Genomic DNA, 22,351 nt, shown 5'->3' with positions numbered 1-22,351 from the left:
AACATCTAAATCTTGATAATTTATAGAATTGTCATTATCTCTATATGCTTCCACATATGCTCTTTTATCTGTTCTACTTTTATCAAATCTTTTGTTTCTTTCTTTCTCATATTTTATTTGCTCAATCCTTTTAACTTGTTGATTTACCAATTTTTTTTATTGAAAAATCTAAACCTGTAGTAGCCATTCTAACTAATTCATGTTTAGGAATTTGAGTATAGCATCGAGACTTTATTTGTCAAAATCTATTTAAATAATCTTCAATTGTTTCACTATTGAAATGTTTAATAGTTGTCAAACCTATGAGACTATCCTTAGTCTCTCCTCTAAAGAAATGAGTTATGCCCAAGTATATATCGAATTTGGTGGTAATATGGTGAACCAAGTAAAGACATTTTTTTGTTAAAGAACTAGGAAAATATTTCATTTTAAGAAATTCATCAATTGCTAAATCATCACATTCTATTTGAAAATAGGCTACATGTTCTACACTAGACTCTTCTAATTCACCTCCATATTTCAAAAATTTAGGCACCTTATAACCCTTAGGCAACTCAGATTGTAAAATATAATCAAGGAAGACAGAAACGAAATAAGGTGGTTGTGCATTCCCTGTTTCGAATTCATGCCTATTCAATGATTGCTCAATCATTTGATTAATTTGAGGATTTTGAATTGCTTCAAGGCCTAAATCTCTGTTTGGGCCATTTTGTCCTCAAAGTATCTGATTTCACTGCATATTAACCAAAACTTCATTTGCATTTTGGTTTTTATTCACTAAAACAAGGTTTGATTGTTCCCTATCATTCACTAGCCATGCTGGGACATTAACTTCATTTTTAGGATTATTATTATTATTATTAAGTCTTTCTTGCATGAGTATTTCTTGAATTATATGTCTATTTTCAGGTTGGTTTGTAGGAATGACCAAAGCATCTCCTATTTGAGTTAGAATACCATTCATTTGTTGATAACTTTCATTGGTTGTTCTCAACATAGGATTTAAAATCTATGCCATGTGATTTGTCAAAGTATTAACCATCTCATAATTACCATGGTCTATTTATTGTCTAAAAACTGTTAATATTTCGTTAGAAACACTTGTGGAGACCATGCCGCTATCTCTTGTTATCGTATCTTTGATAGGAACTTTCATATTTCTTAACTGGTCAGCATCATAAGAATGGTTGTTGCCCCCCAGTTCTAGAAGTCTATTGGTTTGCCTACTAACTACAATAGGTGGTATTGTATTTTGACTTTGAGGCATAGACAAACTTAATTGTGGCATATTCATTTCGTTAGACAATGGTGGCATACCCCATGGTCTTGAAGTAGAAAATGGTAGGGTGTTTATAGTTGACATTACATTATTTTGTGCAAAGAAGTTTTGACGGTAGTTGTCTGGACTTGCGAACGCATTGTGTCTTCGTCACTTATATTTATAGCATTGTTGTTTGCATGACTAATACCCATGACTATTTCATTACTTACCCTGAAAGGTAGATCTATTTGATTTTGTTCATTGTTGCCATTATTATTATTATTATTATTATTATTTTATTATTATTATTTTATTATTATTATTATTATTATTATTATTTTATTATTATTATTATTATTATTATTATTATTATTATTTTATTATTATTATTATTATTATTATTATTATTATTATTATTATTATTATTATTATTATATTATTATTATTATTATTATTATTATTATTATTATTATTATTATTATTATTATTATTATTATTATTATTATTATTATTATTATTATTATTATTATTATTATTATTATTATTATTATTATTATTATTATTATTATTATTATTATTATTATTATTATTATTATTATTATTATTATTATTATTATATTATTATTATTATTATTATTATTATTATTATTATTATTATTATTATTATTATTATTATTATTATTATTATTATTATTATTATTATTATTATTATTTATTATTATTATTATTATTATTATTATTATTATTATATTATTATTATTATTATTATTATTATTATTATTATTATTATTATTATTATTATTATTATTATTATTATTATTATTATTATTATTATTATTATTATTATTATTATTATTATTATTATTATTATTATTATTATTATTATTATTATTATTATTATTATTATTATTATTATTATTATTATTATTATTATTATTATTATTATTATTATTATTATTATTATTATTATTATTATTATTATTATTATTATTATTATTATTATTATTATTATTATTATTATTATTATTATTATTATTATTATTATTATTATTATTATTATTATTATTATTATTATTATTATTATTATTATTATTATTATTATTATTATTATTATTATTATTATTATTATTATTATTATTATTATTATTATTATTATTATTATTATTATTATTATTATTATTATTATTATTATTATTATATTATTATTATTATTATTATTATTATTATTATTATTATTATTATTATTATTATTATTATTATTATTATTATTATTATTATTATTATTATTATTATTATTATTATTATTATTATTATTATTATTATTATTATTATTATTATTATTATTATTATTATTATTATTATTATTATTATTATTATTATTATTATTATTATTATTATTATTATTATTATTATTATTATTATTATTATTATTATTATTATTATTATTATTATTATTATTATTATTATTATTATTATTATTATTATTATTATTATTATTATTATTATTATTATTATTATTATTATTTATTATTATTATTATTATTATTATTATTATTATTATTATTATTATTATTATTATTATTATTTATTATTATTATTATTATTATTATTATTATTATTATTATTATTATTATTATTATTATTATTATTATTATTATTATTATTATTATTATTATTATTATTATTATTATTTATTATTATTATTATTATTATTATTATTATTATTATTATTATTATTATTATTATTATTATTATTATTATTATTATTATTATTATTACTACAGTTTCTTTGACTATTTATTGTCATTCTACCACTTCTTAACAACATATAATTCTCATTAAGACTTGTTCCTAAGATCGAGTTTTTTTTTTTGGCAAACTAGTCCCACCAGGTGTGCCAATTTGTTAATCGTGAAAATTGTACTTATTGCTCGAAAGGAACACATTTCATAGCAAACTAAGTAATTTTCACTAAATGATTCTATTAACAAATAAATGTTTAAATATGAGACATAAAATCCATTTTCAATTATAAGTTCTTTTTAATCAAACAAGCAAGTTCATAGTTTTCAACTTATAAGAGAATTGTCTAATACTTAATACATATAACAATAGTAATTTCAATAAAGATATTCATTTTTAATTATAGAACTATCGTATAATGATCTATAAGATGATTTGTAAGTAACTTTTATTGTAGTATTTTCGATTAAAAGGTTAATTTCGATAATTATTATACTTCATAGTAATTTCAATAGTTAGTAGAAATAAATATTGGATAAGTAAAGGTTTAGAGAAGAAATGGAGATTGAAAAAAGTAAAGGGTTTAGAAAGATGTAGTAAAGTAAATAAACATGAATTCATAAAATGTGAGAATTGAATACATGCAAGATGACCTTTTGAACCTATAGCCAATTTCGATGTGAGGTGTTGTCAATGTTTAAGGAGTTAAGTGATAATGATTTAATTCACAAAAAATTGGCAGTTAGAGGTTTTATTTATAAACTTCTAATACTAATGGCCGAATTCTATGATTTCAACATATGTACAACAATATTTCTGATTAAATACATAGATTTGATGCTATTTGACATTTTCACATACCTTCTTTGTAACCAAGTCAATTCATATTTCAATTTTCAAAAAGATGCTTCTAAGCGCTTTTCCAATCCCAAGTGCTTTAATGAAGTCATCCAAATCGTCATTTTGAATCAAAATAAATTCTTTTGATGACGTATTTAACTTCTCAAATTTTACTCTACACTTTGATCACTTTTGAATGCACCTTCCTGTTTCTCTTAAGACAAGTTCATCGAAACTACACATATGTTTCGCAACTTAGACAAATTTTATTTAACAAAGGTAATAACTTCTTAATCAATACGTCAATGGCTAGCAATATCCTTTATAAAAAATTACAAAATCATAGAGAGAATCATGAAAAAGTCATAAAATTTTGTAATTTTTAATAAATTTTAACAAATGAGAAAGAATGACTATTTTTGGCAAGTTATTTAAGCTAACTTCTAAATTTTTTCATTAGTTGAAAAATTTGTTTGAAATATTAGCTCCTAAATTCTATTTTTATATACTTTATTCTTTTTTATCCTTAAAATATTTATTCAATTTTCTTATTACTCTTTTTAAATATGTCATTTATCTCCTTTTACATTTTTCACTATTTCAACCATTAATTTTATTAAATTCTTATATTTAATAAATTAGCTTAAAAGCTTCCGTCTACGATTTTCAGCTGACTTTCCAGCTTCCACATGATTTTTCCCAAGCATAGCCAATATGTTTTTAAAAAAATGTATTAGAAAGTATATTCTCGACATTTCTTTAAAATAATAACATTAAAAAATCATCTTTAAATTTTATCAAACAAAAATATACTAATATTAGTTTGGTAAGACATTTTAAAAAATTTCTAACTTTTTTTACTAGCTAAAAGTCTTATTTGATTATTTTGTAAACAAGTTTTTTTAATTACATTCTAATATTTTTTAAGACATTTCTTAAAATAATTTTTTTTAAAATATTAACTTTTATCTTTTAATTTTTTTTATTTCGTTTTTGTCTTTGAACATTTACTAAATTTCCTTTTTAATTTTTTTATTTAAAATAAATTTTTATTATTTTTATTCTTTACCTAATTTTACATTCTTCGGATATTTTAACATTGATTATTTTAACATATAATATCATTAAACATTTATAATTCAACCAATTAACTTTTTAGCTTTATGCTAATTTTTGACTAATTTTATCCGACATATACTATACGTAATATTTTGTTCCTTAATTAAAAATTTGCTTATTATGTCTTACTTATTCATCAGGAAGCGCACAAGGTGGGTGGGAAAACACCGACAACCCAAACAAACACTCACAGCAGCAAGCACGCGACAAACTTTAAACGGGTTTTCTTTGACCGTCCGCAACCTTCTACTAAAATCCTCCTTCACTTCAATCTTTTTCCACTTTCCACCGAATCCAAGTCAAGTCTAGAATTTCCAACGAACCGAACAAAGGAAAATCCCCTCTTAGATCCAATCCAAATTAATATTTGTACATCTAGTCAAGACCCAAGTCCAACGCGTGGTCGATCGAATTTCTCATTTGGGGTTCTCTTTTTTATTTTTGATCAGCTCATTAGGGGTTCTCAATGGATGCTTCATCTTCCTCGTCGAGTCAACCTGAATTCGATTACTTGTTCAAGCTTCTCTTGATTGGGGATTCTGGGGTTGGCAAAAGCACCCTGCTTTTGAGCTTCACCTCCGATACCTTCGAGGATCTTTCTCCCACCATCGGTTAGTAACATTTTCTTTTACATGATATTTGTTTTTTATTTTGAGGTTTAGATTTTCGTGATAATGTATGTTGTCCCACTTGTCAATGTTTCTTCGTGGCGGTGGTTTATTATGTTATCTGTTTTGTAACATTGAGTTCTGGAGGTTCTCTCTGATGGTGGGAGTTGGAGGAAAATTTTAAAGGATTAAGGGTCATACCTTGCAATTGGACCCTAAAAGTATACAACATAGATTATTTAATATTTTTAGACTCTCTCAACTTTAATCCAAACATGCACAGAATTTGCAACATTACAGATCACAAATTCACTATATAACTAACGCTTCAAACCCTCACACTAGAATCCCATACTTCTAATGTGGGACTCAAGTGTCATACCTTGCAATTGGATCCTAAAAGTCTACAACATAGATTATTTAGTTGTTCAATCATGGAGTCATGATAATCCATTAGAAAAGGTGATGTCCTTGTTATGGTTCATTATTTATTAAGGAGACTATCATGCAATTATTTGTAAGTTGTACTTTTTCTCAATCATATGCATTGATTTTTATATTCACGATGCAGGTGTAGATTTCAAAGTTAAATATGTTACAATTGGAGGGAAAAAGTTAAAACTTGCTATTTGGGACACAGGTAATCTGAATTTGTTAATTGTAATTTCTTGAAAGTCCAATCCTTTTATTCTATGTTGTTTGCTTCTGGTTTATATTTTCAAAATTACATATTAGTTAAGGTGAAGAATTTTTTCCATTGCTAGAAACTCATGCTGCAGAGTGACTGTGGAGCTTTGGGGCTCTGATGTACTTAACTCTTTCGAGCTTTATTTGAGAGTTTTGCCATACCAATTGGAACCTTTGAATTTTATTTTTGAATATTTTACTGTTGGTTGATTAACATATTATTAGGATGACATGTATGGATTTGGAGGTTGAGATTATAAGTCATAACACCCAAGTTAAACAGAATTTGGAAAGTTCTGCAATATTGTTTAAAATCAGCATACTGGAATGTACCTTATCTTTTATCAGAGTCCTTAACAGAGTATTAGACTATAGAATCATATTTCAAATATATGTTATTGAAAATGTGGCATATTTAAAATGTTCCATCATGTATATTTAAGAGAACATATAGTCTAATGTAATGCTTCAGCAATTATGTGCAGTATAATTTATATTATTTCTTATATAGAGAAATAAGAAGCTTCTGATATACTTAATTCTCCTCTCTTTGTTGCAAATTTGTCTAACCTATGCTTTAGAGAAGTCTGGTCATCCTTCATTAGAATAAGCTAATTGCAATCCTTTTTATTTTCTCTTTGTGCAGCTGGGCAGGAAAGGTTTAGAACACTTACTAGTTCATATTACAGAGGAGCACAAGGAATAATTATGGGTACGTTATATTTTATAATTTCAGTTTGTTATCCCATGAATATGATGTGCACTTGTTATTGTTTGTTTAAAATTTGGTATCTTGTTAATCTGTAAATCATGCAACGTTGCTATTCTGTAGTTTATACTTATTTCTATTTTATCTCTTTGAAATTTTTTTATAAGAATATAACAACATAGTCTTGTGCATGAAGCATCATTCTGTTAAATAACACATTTGTTAGAACAATTGACCAAATCTAATGCCATAGCTGTGTCATGAACCAAGTATTTTAAACTAGACAGTGAAAATTTAGAGAGAAAATTTTGATAGGTAAAAAATAAAATAAAATTTGAAAGTATAATATACTTTTAAATGGATGGGTTGGATATCCATCCATAAAAATAACTAATGAAATAGTAGATAGGGTTGGACAATTTTATTAAATGGGCCATAGATGGATTGAATTCTTTTAACACATTTTTAATAGATTATAAATGGATTAAGGGTTCATTGTTTATCCATCTATTATAAATTTATAATCAAATTCAAATTTATCCAAACTATCCATTTTACACTCCTATTAAGAACTATGAGGAGAATTCAATCCAGCAAAGGCATCCCATAAAATGGGACAAGGGATATGCTTGTTGTGGATGCAGATCTTTGATAACCTAGAGTTCTAATAGTTAAACTACACTTTAGTTAAGAATCGAGAGAATTAGCAATGCCCATAGACATTACCAGCATTAATATATTAACATATTGGCCAGTTTTGTGGCAGTGGACAGTGGTGATTGCAATGGTTTAGCTGACTTTTCTGTTAAACTCTGTCAAAACTGTGCCACTACTATTTTAGGAGGTTTTATATTTTATGCCTGCTATATTTTTATTCTGTATCTGTTATGTATCTTGCAATTAATACTAGGTGTGTATATTAGGAAGCAATCCCACAATCACAAGGATTTGTCCCCTAGAATTAGCTGTCCCTATTTCCTAAAATAGCAACAGGCTTGTGTACATATAGGCACCTGGTGTACCTCATAAAAGATATACAATAATATTATTCCTTCTAAATCTGAGATGGTATCAGAGCTTCTGATCTTTGGGAGCCTCTGACTGCGCACCCTAATCCTTATCGCAGCCTTCATTGCTGCGCATTTCACTTTGTACCTTGATCGCACCTATCAGTGATGGCTGAAATCGTGAACCCTATTCTGGAAACTGGGGACAAATCCCAGACTGCTGGTGAATTGTAGAATATTCATTCAGCTTATCGATTAACTGGAAAGAATTATCTCAAATGGTCTCAACTCATTAGGACGATCTTGAAAGGAAAAGGAAAGGTCAGTCACGTGACTGATGTTGCCCTTGATGAAAAGGATGCCAAGTTCAAATCATGGGATGAAGAAGACTCCATGATCATGGCATGGTTGTGGAATTCAATGGTCCCAGAAATCAGTGATACCTGCATGTTCCTCAAATCAGCAAAGGAAATTTGGGAGGCTGTAGAACAAACCTACTCTAAGGCCAAGGATGCTGCTCAAATCTATGATGTAAAGGTGAAAACCGTGGCTGCCAAACAAGGGAATAAATCAGTTACAGAATATGCCAATCAACTCAAGTCTCTATGGATGGAACTGGACCATTACCGAGTTATAAAAGCTAAGTGTTTAGAAGACTCAGCAATCCTTAAGGAGTATATTGAACAAGATAGGGTCTACGATTTTCTGGTGGGCCTGAACCCTGAATATGACTAGGTCCGAATCCAGATCCTGGAAAAGGAGAAAGTCCCAGGGCTTAATGAAGTGGTAGCCAGTATCCGGAGTTAAGAAAGCAGGAGAGGACTGATGCTAGAGACCTCAACTACCGAAAGCTTAGCAATGGTGGTCGAAGGAGGAACAACCATGGTTGCTGATCAGAAAAAATATGAAGGGGTCTGGTGTACCTACTACAACAAGTGATGCCACACAAGGGAGAAGTGCTGGAAATTACATGGAAAATCCCCAAGCTAAGAATGGGGGCAGAAAGGAGAGTGAGAATGGGGACACAAGGGAGGCCCTCCAAGAAAGGGGGGATAAACACACATTGCTAATAGACAAGGTGAAGGATCTGTCCAGCTAAATCATGAAGAGATAGAAAGGGCAAGATCCTTCCTTAGTAAAATGGAAACGCCCACAGTTACATGCTCCTTAACATATTCTAGTAAGTTTCCATTTTCCTTTGGATTTAATGTTTCAGATACACCTTTTACCCATTATTGGATACTAGACTCTAGAGCCACTGACCATATGACACCACTCCCTAAATACTCCACATATTCTCCATGTCCTAGCAACAAGGAAATTTTCACAGCAGATGGAACCCTTATAACAGCAACAGGACAAGGAGTAAAACATGTCCTTCATGTCCCTAAACTGTCCACCAATGTGATTTCTATACAAAAACTCACAAAAGATCTCTCATGTAATGTTGTTTTTAATAGCGACTCTTGTATATTGCAGGACAAATAATCGGGGAGGATGATTGGACATGCTAGAAAATGGAATGGCCTTTACTACATGGATGATCCCAATCAGCCTACCAAGAGTCACTCTCATATCTGAATCTACCATGACCAGTAAAGAGAAAGCTCAACTATACCATTGTTGCCTGGGACACCCTTCATTTCGAGTTATATAAGTTCTTTTGCCTTCCTTGTTTAAGAATTTAAATGTGGAAAATCTTCAGTATGAGGTGTGCAAACTTGCTAAACACAAGTGTGTACCTTTTACCATTAGCAATAAAAAGAGTTTCTCTCCTTTTTTATCTTGTTCATACTGATGTGTGGGGTCCCTCCCATATTCCTAATATCTTAGGTGCTAAATGGTTTTTAACCTTCATAGATGATTGTACTCAGGTGACTTGGGTTTTCTTATTGAAACAAAAATCTGAGGTTAGCTCTGTAATTTTACAATTTGTCTCAATGATTAAAAATCAATTTGGAGTCAATATCAAGAGAATTAGGTCTGATAATGCCAAGGACTACTTTAATCTTGTGCTCAACTCTTTTTGTCAAAAGAAAGGGATAATCCATTAATCTTCATGTGTTAACACACCCCAACAGAATTGCAGAAAGGAAAAATGGACACTTACTAGACCAAACTAGAGCACTTCTTTTTCAAAATAATGTTCCTAAGTTCTAGGGGGAAGCCATACTTACTACCACCTACCTAATCAATAGGTTACCGTCTAAAATCTTAGAATCAAAAACTCCCATGGAAGTCCTATCCTCATTCTACCCACATGTGGCCCCTACAAATAAACTCCAACCTAGAATATTTGGGTGTCTATCCTTTGTGCATGTTCATAGGAATGAAAGGGGAAAACTTGATCCTAGGGCAGTAAAATGTATATTCTTAGGGTATTCTGCCACACAAAAGGTATAGATGCTTTCACCCTCCAAAAAAATTGTGTCAAGGGATGTCACCTTCAACGAACAAGAGAGCTACTTCAAGCAGCCTCATCTCAGGGGGAGAATGTAAGAGAGGAAGATGAGCCTCCCATGCTTCCAAATATGACATTTGGACCAGAAATCAGAAGAAATGGTGTTGTTGAATCAGAACAAGAACCTGAATCAGTAGTAGAACATCGTGTTGTTGAATCAGAATAAGCACCTGAATCAGTAGTAGAACCTGCACCTGAACTCGGAACAGCAGGACCTGCATCTGAACCCGCACCTAATAGTAGGAAATTTGGAAAGAATATGACATATTCCAGAAGAGAAAAGGCCATTCCAGGATCTGTGCATGTCCAAGAATCCAACCCAACATCGTTACATAAGGTAACACTTTCTGATCCTATAAATTCCAATGATTCTAAAGAGTTTGTTTCTGAAAAATCAGATGCACAGGTGGACCGAAACCTAGACCTTCCCATTGCTCTTAGAAAGGGAACCAGAACATGTACCCAACAGCCACTTTACCCTCTATCCAATTTCTTATCCTTTGAAAAATTCTCTCCTACCCATAAAACCTTTTGTACAAACCTAAACACTACAACCACACCTTCCTCTGTATCTGAAGCATAATCTGACAGGAAATGGAAACAAGCCATGGACTTGAAGATAGAGGCGTTGAAGAAAAACAGGACCTGGGAACTTGTCACCTTACCAACTGGAAAAAAACCAGTAGGATGAAAATGGGTATATGCAGTAAAGTATCAGGCTAATGGGACCATTGAAAGGTATAAGCCAAGGTTGGTGACCCAAGGATTCACTCAAACCTATGGAATGGATTACTTGGAGACATTTGTCCTGGTTGCCAAGATGAACACGGTCAGAGTAATATTGTCATTAGCAGCAAACCATGATTGGAATCTGCAGCAGTTCGATGTGAAGAATGCATTTCTACATGGAGACCTTGAAGAGGAAATATACATGGAGTTGCCCCCTGGTTATGATGGACACAGGTTGCTGCAGGAACCGTTTACAAGTTAAAAAAGGCGCTATACGGGCTTAAACAATCACCAAGAGCATGGTTTGGGAGAGTCACCAAAGTTATGACGGGTCTTGGCTACAAACAGAGCCAAGGGGATCACACTTTATTTATCAAACATTCAGTTTTAGGGGTAACAACAATATTATTGGTGTATGTAGATGATATTATAGTAACTGGGGATGACAAAAAGGAGCAGCAAATGTTAAGCCAATGCCTTGCCAAGGAGTTCGAGATCAAGACATTAGGGAAACTTAAATATTTTTTGGGGATTGAAGTGGCCCATTCCAAGAAAGGAATCTTCATATCTCAACAAAAATGTATTACTGATTTGCTTAAAGAAGTAGGTAACCTAGTGACTTGGAAGAGCAAAAAACAAAGTGTGGTAGCTAGATCTAGTGCTGAAGCAGAGTTTCGAGCAATGTCCCAAGGAATATGTGAACTTCTATGGCTGAAGATTATATTTGAGGACTTGAAGGTAAAGTGGGATGAAACTATGAGGTTATATTGTGACAATAAATCTGCAATTAGTATAGCCCACAACCCAGTGCAGCATGATAGAACTAAACATATTGAGGTGGACAGATATTTTATTAAGGAAAAGCTAGACAGTGGCTTGATTTGCACCCCATATGTGTCTACTCAGGGTCAACTTGCAGACATACTCACCAAGGGGCTGAACAGCAGTAACTTCAAAAGAGTTATATCCAAGCTGGGAATGGAGAACACTTATTCTCCAACTTGAGGGGGAGTGTCAAAACTGTGTTACTCCTATTTTGGGAAGTTTTATATTTTATCCCTGCTGTATTTTTATTCCGTATCTGTTATGTATCTTGCTATTAATACTAGGTGTGTATATTAGGAAGCAATCCCATAATCACAGAGATTTGTCCCCTAGAATTAGCTGTCCCTATTTCCTAAAATAGCCAACAGGCTTGTGTATATATAGGCACCTGGTGTACCTCATAAAAGATATACAATAATATTATTCCTTCTAAATCTGAGAAACTCAGCTCAATAGCCTTGATTTCCAGGATATTTCCTTCAATTTGAAAATATTGAACATTTGATGTTTGAGTGTTGGCAATTGTGTGAAAGCTTTTTCTTGAGCTCACAATATCGTAAATTAGATACTACTGCAATGAGAGTGTTGGACACATTACTTATAGAGAATTTATTGATGTTATAGTTTCTCATTTGTTGAATAATTACTTAGTATTATTGTCTTTATTTCTGGACCATAAATTTGGTTGGCTGAAATAGAATAGCAGTTTTTGCTTCCAAATGTAATGTGATTGTTTATTGTTTAAATTGTTTTATCTGTATCAATCACATGCTTGTTGCAGTTATATATTATAAATCTATTCAATGAATCTGAGTGATCAATACAGTATATGATGTAACAAGGCGGGAAACCTTTACAAATCTATCTGATATATGGGCTAAAGAAATTGACTTATACTCAACAAATCAAGATTGCATCAAGATGCTTGTTGGAAACAAAGTTGATAAGGTACGTCATTGATGAATTTGCCTTGTATAATTCCTCTTTCTAACAAATAGTGAGGGTAAGTCTCAATTCACTAATTCCATTAGAAATTTGCAAGGGAATGTTTTTTCAAATGCTGCTCTTGTGAGCTGTCATATTTTAAAGTAGACATGAATGGAAGTATACCTCATCCTAATAATCTCATATTTCAGGAAAGTGAAAGGGTTGTCAGCAAAAAGGAAGGAATAGACTTTGCTAGGGAATATGGTTGTCTGTATACTGAATGCAGTGCAAAAACCAGAGTCAATGTTACACAGTGTTTTGATGAGCTTGTGATGAAGGTATGCATACAATGCAACTCTTTCCAACGCAAGAAGGACAAAAACAGGAAGGGGGTGGGGTCTGAAATAATTGAAATGGTTAATATTGCTTTGTTTGTGTCCTTTCATTACATTATCTTTTTTGTGAAATATTTTTTTGGAAATACTTAACTTCAAGTAATGAAATGAACAGTAACTTGACATATTAGGACAGGATAAATGGAATTGTGATAAGAGAAGAAGGAGGGAAGAGATTTGAACACAGCCAATAGAGAGATTCTAGCTATTATTAATAAAATAAAAAGTTACCAATCTGGTCTATTTAAGACAAATCCTGACCCTTAGGAAAGTCTTGCCCTAGCTGTCTGATGTACTGCCGATTACCTCAAATGAACACTAATAGCTTAAGCAATCCCAATCTAAGTAGCCAGTACAGCAGCTCAGTGTATATTTAAATAGAGTACCTTTGTCCTTCACTTCTTACCTCCAAGAAATGCTTGCAGCATGATGGCTGTCCTAAATATAAGCTTCAAATGGTAGATTGTAATGTAACTAAATCTCATGGTGTAGGCTTCTCAAATACTCAAAAGACTGCTGTATCCTTTTAAGACTTTGCAACCATTTTTATGCGCAAATACTGAATCTAATTGACGTGCATTTCAAGATTTCCCTTTTCACCATCTTTGTCAGAAGAATTGTGGGTGTTGTAATGTTGCCCTCCCTGGTTTGCTTATATTTTATTTGAGTCAAGTGCAATTCAACACCTCAGAAAAATGGAAGAAATGATTCAAATTTGGGTTCCCTGTTTATCTGCAGATTTTGGAGACACCAAGCCTCTTGGCTGAGGGCTCATCTGGTGTGAAAAAGAACATCTTCAAGCAGAAACCCCCACTGTCTGATGCATCAAGTAGTGGCTGCTGCTCATGGTAATTTACATGTTTAAGGGGATTTCATCTTCCACTCCTTGGTATGGTCCGGATTTCAAGTGCAATTAAATTTCATTACATGTATCAGAAATATTTTTATTACAACCTATATATCTAGATTAAATTATTGCTCTCAAGAATTTTCTTAACGTTTAGAGATCTCCATTTTATTTGTGGTGTGAGCAAGTAATCAGCTCGGGATACGTAGTTCATACTGCCCTTGCATATGAAAAGCGTGTGTCTATATTTATGCTTTGATATTTTAACAAGATCATGGGTATGATTTACATAATGGGGAAACAAATTTCTCTACAGAAGCCAAACGAGAACTTCCACAGCATACAAGAGTATGGAACATCATAGAATTTTTGAACCTGCCACCCAATACGGAGGTGGCAAATCAGTTGTAAGTTCATAGTCTACTTGTATTGGGTGATTAAACTAACGACAAAATGGTCATGATAATGTTAGGCTCACATTATAATTAGTAGAGAGAATTGGAAATTCAGAAGATGAAACAAACGAAAAACGTGGCATCATGGTTCTGACTGTGTATGTTTTTAATCAGAAGCGTGTAACATCATTGTCATTTCATCATGCTGATAATGTTTAAATTGTTTCTGAAAACTGGATTTCTAAGGTGGTGTTATGGTAACGTTCTCGACGGTTGACATTTAATTTAAAACAGATTAAAAATCAGTTTACACCTATCTTAAATGTTAAGCAGTGCATGTTTATATTATTGTAATAATCCAGAATACATAAAGTTTTACATGGAAAAACGCCACGACAGTATGAACAATGCCTCACGAAGTTGTCAACGTGATTTTATGTCGGGTGTACATGGTCCCCCCTCTTCACGTGTCATAAATCGAACTTGTTGATTCATATTAGCTTGTTTGTTTGCTCTCGTGGAAAACTAGTCGAGAAAATAATCAACAAAAGAATTTCTGTAAAATTGTTGAAGATGTTCATAGAAAGTGTTTCAGAAATGAAAATCATTGTTTAATTTGTTTAGTTTGGATTATGTGCAATTTTGGTGTTTAAAATTTGAGTCATTTTAGTTCCTTTACTGATAAAACTAAATAAATTTATTCTCTGCTCAATTTTCTTCTATATTTTTTTTTATCCAAATATTTAATGGTTTATGAAGAATTTGGAATAAGAAATAATTTTAAAACTGTCGTGTTGTTTTTTGAAAATTTAATAAAATTTGAAAGATTTTGTAAGAAGTCATATTAGGATTGGAATAGGGAATATTTTATTATTTTGGTTATATTTGATATTTTTTGTTGGCCGTTAGAGAGTTTGTTTATTTTTAAAAACAAATAACTTAATTAACTTTAAAAACCATAAAGAACTAAAATTACACATAATATAAACTAAAAGTATAAGCTGAAAGATAAAAAATGTAATTTAACCTAGAGTCAAAATTTTCCGGAATCTATAATGGCAGGGCCCTGGATCGGGGTGGCAATAGTTTGTGTTTATAACTACGGCTTTTCTACTGATTATGAAATTCATGGTTCGAATTTTGACATAAAAATAGCTAATCATTGTGGTTGGCTGCAAAAGCTCGACACTGAGTCGGTTAACAAATAACAATGCCTCAAAAAGAAAGATGGATAATATACACGAACTTAAAATTTATTTCCTAAAACATCCAATGGTTCTATGGTGTAGTGGTTAGCACTCTGGACTTTGAATCCAGCGACCTGGGTTCGACTCCCGGTAGGACCTGTTTTCTTATCATATTTTTATCATACGATATATAAAAATATCAAGATTTACCTTTTTGTGGCAATTCTTTTCCTCTGCCTTCAGCTCCAGCCACAGAATAACAGAAAAGTTATCCCTGACACCAATACATCAAATCATGATGCAGCTTTCAGCTGGAAATTTTTATTTTTCCATAAAAATCACTTTCCAGGATCCTCGAAGCCCATCAAAGGTGGAACATACTAGAAAAGCCACCACACACTCTCAGCAGCAGGCTCCAGAAGTCCAAAAGAACAAAAACTAAGGGCCACAGTGGTGAAAAGGCCCACTTACCACTCCGAAAGCCAATCCCCTCATTATTCCATTTTTCTCACTGTCACTGGGACACACCAAAGCGCTTAAAAAACTGTTTCCTCCCGCGAAAAAGTACTTCCCGTGAAATACAATATTGCGCATCAGAACTGTAAAGCCTCCACTTCCTCGTGACCCCTTTCCTTTCCTTTCCTTTCCTTCCCATTTCATTCTTTCTTGCTCCTCTTCTGTTCTCACGTTTGTGCTCGCACACACAACAATGGTGAAGGAAACAGAGTACTACGATATCCTCGGGGTCTCTCCCTCTGCCTCCTATGACCAAATTCGCAAGGCCTATTATCACAAGGTTACTTAATTATTTTAATCCATTTAATTATTCATTCATTTATTGAATTAACTTTCTTCTTTTTTTTTTCTCTTCTCATTTTCTGTTGTTGTTAAATGATCGCAGGCAATGCAAGTTCATCCCGATAAAAACCCGAACGATCCTCACGCTGCCGAAAAGTTTCAGGTAACTCGAATCCACTTCAATCTCTCAAGTTTACAACTAGAATTTAATTAGAATGCACTCATCTAATTGTAAATTGCTTTATATAGTAACGGTTACTTTAAACTGGTATATTAAAATCATATTAAGAGTGATTTCTAATTTGATTGACTTCAGGTTGATCGAAATTAAACTTATTATTATTATTAACGATTCGAGGTTCTTAAGTGCTTGGATGCTGCTATATATAATGTAGTTGTTTATTGTATTCTGTGATGTTGGCAGATTTTGGGTGAAGCGTACCAAGTTTTGAGTGATCCGGTGCAGAGGAATGCGTACAATCAAAATGGGAAGCATTCTGTATCTAGGTAACAAATGATGCTCAATGATGATGATGAATTTTCTTAGCTTAGATGTCATTCGATGAGGAACTTTATTTTATTTCCTTACAACCTGGATTAATGAGTTCACTGAAAAAAGTTATATTAGGTATTATTATGACTAGAATTTAATGATAATGTTAGTTTTAACGATAGCCTCTCGTGACTAATACATAGCCATTGTGAATAGGCATATCTAATCGCAATTCTACTTAACTGACTAGAATCGGAGTACAATCTAGGTTAAGAAAGTGAAAATTCCTCAAAAAGTGAACCGGAAAGAAAAAGAAAAATAAGATGGCTACGGTCAAATAAATAAAAATAAAAAGACGATTGGTCTAAGCCACGTTTTACGGTCTTAAAGGGGTGTTTTATAAATAATTGACTTAAATATGTTTTCCTTTTCTAATATATAGTTGAATTTTATGTTTGATCTTTAATAAAAAAAAATTTCACACTTGTTTCTTGATGTTTTAAAAATTTTAGTTTAGATCTCTATTCACACTTAAGTGATAACGTGTCTGTTAAATATTTGATAATGAGATTTTTGGCGGTTCAAAAATCTTCAATATTTGTTTCAAAATCAAATTTAAATTATTTGGTGACAGAATCAATTAAAGTAAAAAAAACACGTAAATCAAACATTGAGAACCCTCTTTCGAGTCATCTATCAGCCCTTCACCTACATTCTTCTCCTTCAACCTTAATCTTTCAAAACAAATCTCAATTTTTTTAAAAAAGACATATTTCAAATCAGTTAAAAAAAATCTCACAAACACTATCATTCTTCCCAACATCACAAATTTTGTTTCTTCAAACTCACACTTTGAACCATAACATGAAACGCAAACTCGCAATTGTGGAGAGGGCTGATGGCGCTCCGCGATGGTTCTAGTGGCTACAAATAGAGTGTGTGCGTGTGCATGAAGATAAATTTCAGTTTCTAGGTTGAGGAACTTTGGCTAATTGGGGTAAGGAAGGCCCTTTGTCGCCGCCATTGATGATGAGAGCCACTGGAGCGTCTCTGGTGGTGAACGCCACTACATCTCCATCAGAATCGATATCATTCATGACCTCATCGTGCTCTTCCTCGATGAACCAACTTTTGCAATCTGGTTTGTGTTGCAACCACCACACCTCGACCCAAAGCTCACCACACCCTTAACCTAACAGAGTGCAACCTAGATTTGAAACCCAAATCAACAACCTAGATCCGAGACCCAAATAACAACCTAGACATTTCCTTGAACGCACTCTATATTTGTGTTGATCTGGTGCCATTGTAGTTTTGGGGCGGGTTCACAATTGTGGCTTGTGGTAGTTTGGGTGGTTCGTGATTTGGTGTCGTTGTAGTTTTGGGGTGGTTTTTTGAATTTCCACGCAAGAGGAAGAAAGAGAAGAGGGCGGAAGAGAGAGAGGCAAAAAATAAGGGTGAAATATGAGAGAGAGAAAGCAATTCATTTTTAATTTGATTTTGAAACAAATATGGGTGATTTTTGAGCCGTCACAAATCGTGTTATCAAATATTTAACTAATACGTCATCATATAGTTGATGACAAAGATCTAAAACAAAAATTTTCAAATATCAGGAATATTGGCGGAAAATTTTTTTTATCAGGGATCAAACACAAAATTCGACTATATATTAAAAATAAAAACATATTTAAGCTTGAATAATTTAATTAAGGATTTATTTAATGAAAACTTTAATTGTAGAAGAACTTATGACATAACCACTTAATTTAGTAAACTTATTTTTATAAGCTTCATTAATTATCATTGGAATAATGTTAAAAATAACTTAAAGACAAGATGATAAATTCGTAAGGTCTTTTAAAAGCTTCTCGAATTATCTACTAGAATCGGCTTAATGACGAAGGTTTAGGTAGTTTAGATGAGATTTTAGTTTCAAACGTCCTCATTGTAAAAGTAAAAAAATATCCTTGAATTGCTATCTTCCCTGAAGAAGAATTTCTTTTTTCCTTGACAGGGAAACTATGCTTGACCCCATGGCTGTCTTCGCTCTGCTCTTTGGGAGTGAATTGTTTGAGGACTACATAGGGCATCTAGCTGTGGCATCAATGGCTTCCTCTGAGCTAGCTGATGGAACTGAGGATCCTGATAAACTCAATGAGAAGCTAAAGGCAAGAATGTTTTACATTCACTTTTCAATATTACTCTGACTCTGTCTACGTTACATTCACTTTTGGGGTGTAATCATATTTTCAGTGTTAGATTTCCAGAACACAATACAGTTGCACACTTTCTCTTATTATTATGAGAAAGGAAAAAAAAATCAATCTGGGTAATTTGCGTAGTAGAAGCTGATAGTTTTGGTTTACTGTGATGCTAACAAAAAATTCTGAGCACACACTTCCTTCTGCTTTCAAATAGTGTAACTTTGTTCTGAAACACACAAATTATCATTAATAGAGACATTTCGATTCATTGATCAAAACTAGAGAAATTTGTCAATTTTGTTCACCTAGAACTAGAATGCTGAAGTGGTGAATGTTAATTCCATCTGTTTTGAAACATAACTTACTTTAATTAGTTTGATATGACAGACTAGGTAAGCTATTATATTATTTAGTTTTGCTAAATCTTCTGTAGTAGTATTCTTTGTTATAAAAAAATCATTTCAATTCTAAGACTGTGACTATTCTTTCTATGTCTAAGAAATTGAAATATCTATACTGTCCTGACTCCTCATTATATTGCTTCTGCCTCTTTTGTTCAGTATTACCCAGTGTTCAATATTTCCCCGAGTATATATAATATACATTCGTTTTTACAACCATTTCACTAAGTACTTAGACTCATTTAAAACCTTGTTGTATCTTGTGGTGATAATATGACATTGACAGTTAACTATACTTTAGATAGTTGATTTGAGAAAAAGAAAGGGGGTACATTTATTTTTTGTTTTGAATTTTACCTTGTCTTTTGTGTGTTCTATAGGCTGTCCAAAAAGAAAGAGAAGAAAAGCTAGCAAAAATTTTGAGGGATTATCTTGGTCAATATGTCCGGGGTGACAAAAAAGGATTCTTCCAACGCGCAGAATCAGAAGCAAGACGGCTTTCTCGTGCTGGTTAGTGAACTTCAACACTTTTCTAGGGACTAAACACTCGGTAACATTGCTTATCATTCAGTGCCATCGAAACTCAAATGCTTTTCATCATGATTGATGAGTTCAGCTTCATAGCAACGACTATAACATTATACAGGATGATTTTAAGCATGTTATTGTATGATGTATCGTTGATATAATTAATTAGTCTCCACTGTCTCTGAATGCAGCATTTGGAGTAGATATGTTACATACCATCGGCTACATATATTCAAGACAGGCAGCACAAGAACTAGGTAAAAAAGCCATTTATCTAGGAGTGCCATTTCTGGCTGAATGGGTACGCAACAAAGGGCATTTCTGGAAATCACAATTCACAGCTGCTAAAGGTAAAATGACAGGCAATTCCATTAGCAACCCCTCCCTTAAAAAGTCAGTTGCATTTTCTTGGAGGTTAGTTATTCCGAACAGTGTTTAATTTTTCCAAGGACATGAAATCTAGGTGCTTATCAGTTGCTTCAGCTCCAAGATGACATCCGCAAGCAATTTAAAATGGATGGTAGTAGTGTCCCGGAAAATGATGTTGACTCTCACATTCGCCTCAATAAGGATACATTGATGAATTCCTTGTGGAAGTTAAATGTTGTGGATATAGAAGTAACCCTCGTACATGTGTGTCAAATGGTGAGTTCTTAACACTTTTTAATTATTAATTATATGACAAAAAGGGATGCTTTTTGGTAGTTCCATACTTCCATAGTTGATCAGGAAACAGGTTATGGTATTCATTGTCACTTATCCAGATACCATGAAGATCGGTATGAAAAAATAACTGCTATTTCCACAAGGTGAAATGAGGAATGGTTTGTTAGGTAGAAAGCCTGAGAAACTAAAGCCAAATGTAATCTGAAAGGAGTTATAATGAATTTTAGATATGCATCTTTTGAGCCTAAAAGGAAGTAAAAAGGCTAACAAATTTTTATTCATAAATTTATTGTTGCAGGTACTAAAGGAAAATAACGTTAAGAAAGAGGAACTTAGACTTCGGGCTACTGCTCTTAAAATTCTTGGGAAGATATTTCAGGTGCCAATTTTCAGAAACTTTGGCATCAATTATTCCAGTTTTCAGCTTTCTAGGAATATTGTTCATTATAATAATTTCTGGGTTTAAATAACTTTAGTCCCGATAATATGGTTGTTTTCGTTTTAATCCTCTTAAAACAGTGTAGTTGGGTATAACTATAAATATCAAGACAATTTTGGTCTTCTTATATGATTTCTCTGCAATTTGGATCTTATTATAAGGCCAAATTCCTATTCTGCAAGGAAGTCAAACAAGCTATTATCAAGTTAGCTGATATAATACGATGATGCTTCCTTCAGGACAAGTATCCAAAAGGAGAAACTTTGAAGAAGAAGATTGCTGCTGATTCTGATGATGAAGAAAGCAGTTCTGATTCTTCAGATGATGAATCGCCTAGAGCAATTTCCTATCGAACTCCCTTTTTCACGCAGGTATGTTTAGAAATATTTAGAATTAATCAAATGCATGCGTATGAGACCTTACTTCAAATTTAAATTTACACTTTATAATATTTAAAATTAAGTTTATACCACCATGTATAATACATGATACTCTGACTACGATAATATGTGTGCATTTATGCTTCTGCAGGGTCTGGGTAGGCTCTTCAAATGCCTCTGTAATCCAGCATTTGATGTGGATGATGAAGAGATAGTTTACAAAAGCAAATGATCCATGTATACGTACGGATTATGATACAAAAATTCACCCCTTTCAATACTTTGTTCATTAGATGATATACTAAAACGACTTTTCTTATACCCTCTGAACGTACTTTTGGGAAGACAATGATGCAAGCCATGAATAATCATATTTTGTTGCTTGTTTTCGTTACATGTGACACCCTTTACTTCAACATACATATAAATAAATAAAACATATAAAAATATAGATAAACAAATTCACATGGGTAAAAGTTTCACATTCATTTTATTATTATCAAATAAAACTTGTTAAAAGCATATCCGGCTCAGAATAAGACCGTCAAAGTTTACAAATGAAATTTTGTTAAATCAGTGAAGTAAAATAAAATAAAATAACATCATATAATTAAAAATAAAAATTCATCCCCAATGTCACATCCTATCAGAGCATTGTGTCTTAGCGTCTTCTAGCATGAGATTCTTTAAAATCATCCA

General features: G+C 31.6%; 2 protein-coding genes, 1 long non-coding RNA gene and 1 other non-coding gene across 4 annotated transcripts; all 4 read left to right on the top strand.

Annotated features, from left to right (window-relative positions):
- Nucleotides 1-5,102: 5,102 nt before the first annotated feature.
- LOC114384745 (ras-related protein RABC1-like) lies at nt 5,103-14,428 on the top strand. Its single transcript, XM_028344510.1, has 6 exons — nt 5,103-5,574; nt 6,143-6,211; nt 6,905-6,970; nt 12,816-12,937; nt 13,126-13,254; nt 14,050-14,428. The coding sequence occupies exons 1-6, from the start codon at nt 5,430-5,432 to the stop codon at nt 14,161-14,163; spliced, it is 645 nt and encodes a 214-aa protein (XP_028200311.1). The 5' UTR covers nt 5,103-5,429; the 3' UTR covers nt 14,164-14,428.
- LOC114384746 lies at nt 6,979-12,423 on the top strand. Its single transcript, XR_003660767.1, has 2 exons — nt 6,979-9,154; nt 9,454-12,423. It is a non-coding gene; the product is annotated as an uncharacterized LOC114384746 (long non-coding RNA).
- Nucleotides 14,429-15,827: 1,399 nt separating the features above from the next.
- Nucleotides 15,828-15,899, top strand: TRNAQ-UUG. The gene has a single exon. It is a non-coding gene; the product is annotated as a tRNA-Gln (tRNA).
- A 152-nt stretch (nt 15,900-16,051) lies between these two features.
- LOC114384298 (chaperone protein dnaJ 10-like) lies at nt 16,052-22,046 on the top strand. Its single transcript, XM_028343957.1, has 10 exons — nt 16,052-16,536; nt 16,642-16,701; nt 16,963-17,045; nt 19,049-19,202; nt 20,020-20,149; nt 20,359-20,517; nt 20,631-20,812; nt 21,132-21,212; nt 21,512-21,643; nt 21,804-22,046. Exons 1-10 carry the CDS (start codon nt 16,450-16,452, stop codon nt 21,882-21,884), a joined length of 1,149 nt encoding a protein of 382 aa, XP_028199758.1. The 5' UTR covers nt 16,052-16,449; the 3' UTR covers nt 21,885-22,046.
- The last annotated feature ends 305 nt before the right edge of the window (nt 22,047-22,351 follow it).

Source organism: Glycine soja, chromosome 14, assembly GCF_004193775.1.
Source record: "Glycine soja cultivar W05 chromosome 14, ASM419377v2, whole genome shotgun sequence".
NCBI classification, from domain to species: domain Eukaryota; kingdom Viridiplantae; phylum Streptophyta; class Magnoliopsida; order Fabales; family Fabaceae; genus Glycine; species Glycine soja.
The sequence above is the reverse complement of the archived record's forward strand: the minus strand, read 5'-3'. Positions and strand labels throughout refer to the sequence as shown.

What these genes read in the sequence shown, in the direction of transcription:
- LOC114384298 (XM_028343957.1), top strand. Translation starts at nt 16,450, where the DNA reads ATGGTGAAGGAAACAGAGTACTACGATATCCTCGGGGTCTCTCCCTCT. An exon ending in AACTCAATGAGAAGCTAAAG is followed by an intron (nt 19,203 to 20,019) that starts GCAAGAATGTTT and finishes TGTGTTCTATAG; the next exon opens with GCTGTCCAAAAAGAAAGAGA. An exon ending in AAGACGGCTTTCTCGTGCTG is followed by an intron (nt 20,150 to 20,358) that starts GTTAGTGAACTT and finishes CTCTGAATGCAG; the next exon opens with CATTTGGAGTAGATATGTTA.
- LOC114384745 (XM_028344510.1), top strand. Translation starts at nt 5,430, where the DNA reads ATGGATGCTTCATCTTCCTCGTCGAGTCAACCTGAATTCGATTACTTG. An exon ending in AGCACAAGGAATAATTATGG is followed by an intron (nt 6,971 to 12,815) that starts GTACGTTATATT and finishes TGATCAATACAG; the next exon opens with TATATGATGTAACAAGGCGG. An exon ending in TTGGAAACAAAGTTGATAAG is followed by an intron (nt 12,938 to 13,125) that starts GTACGTCATTGA and finishes CTCATATTTCAG; the next exon opens with GAAAGTGAAAGGGTTGTCAG.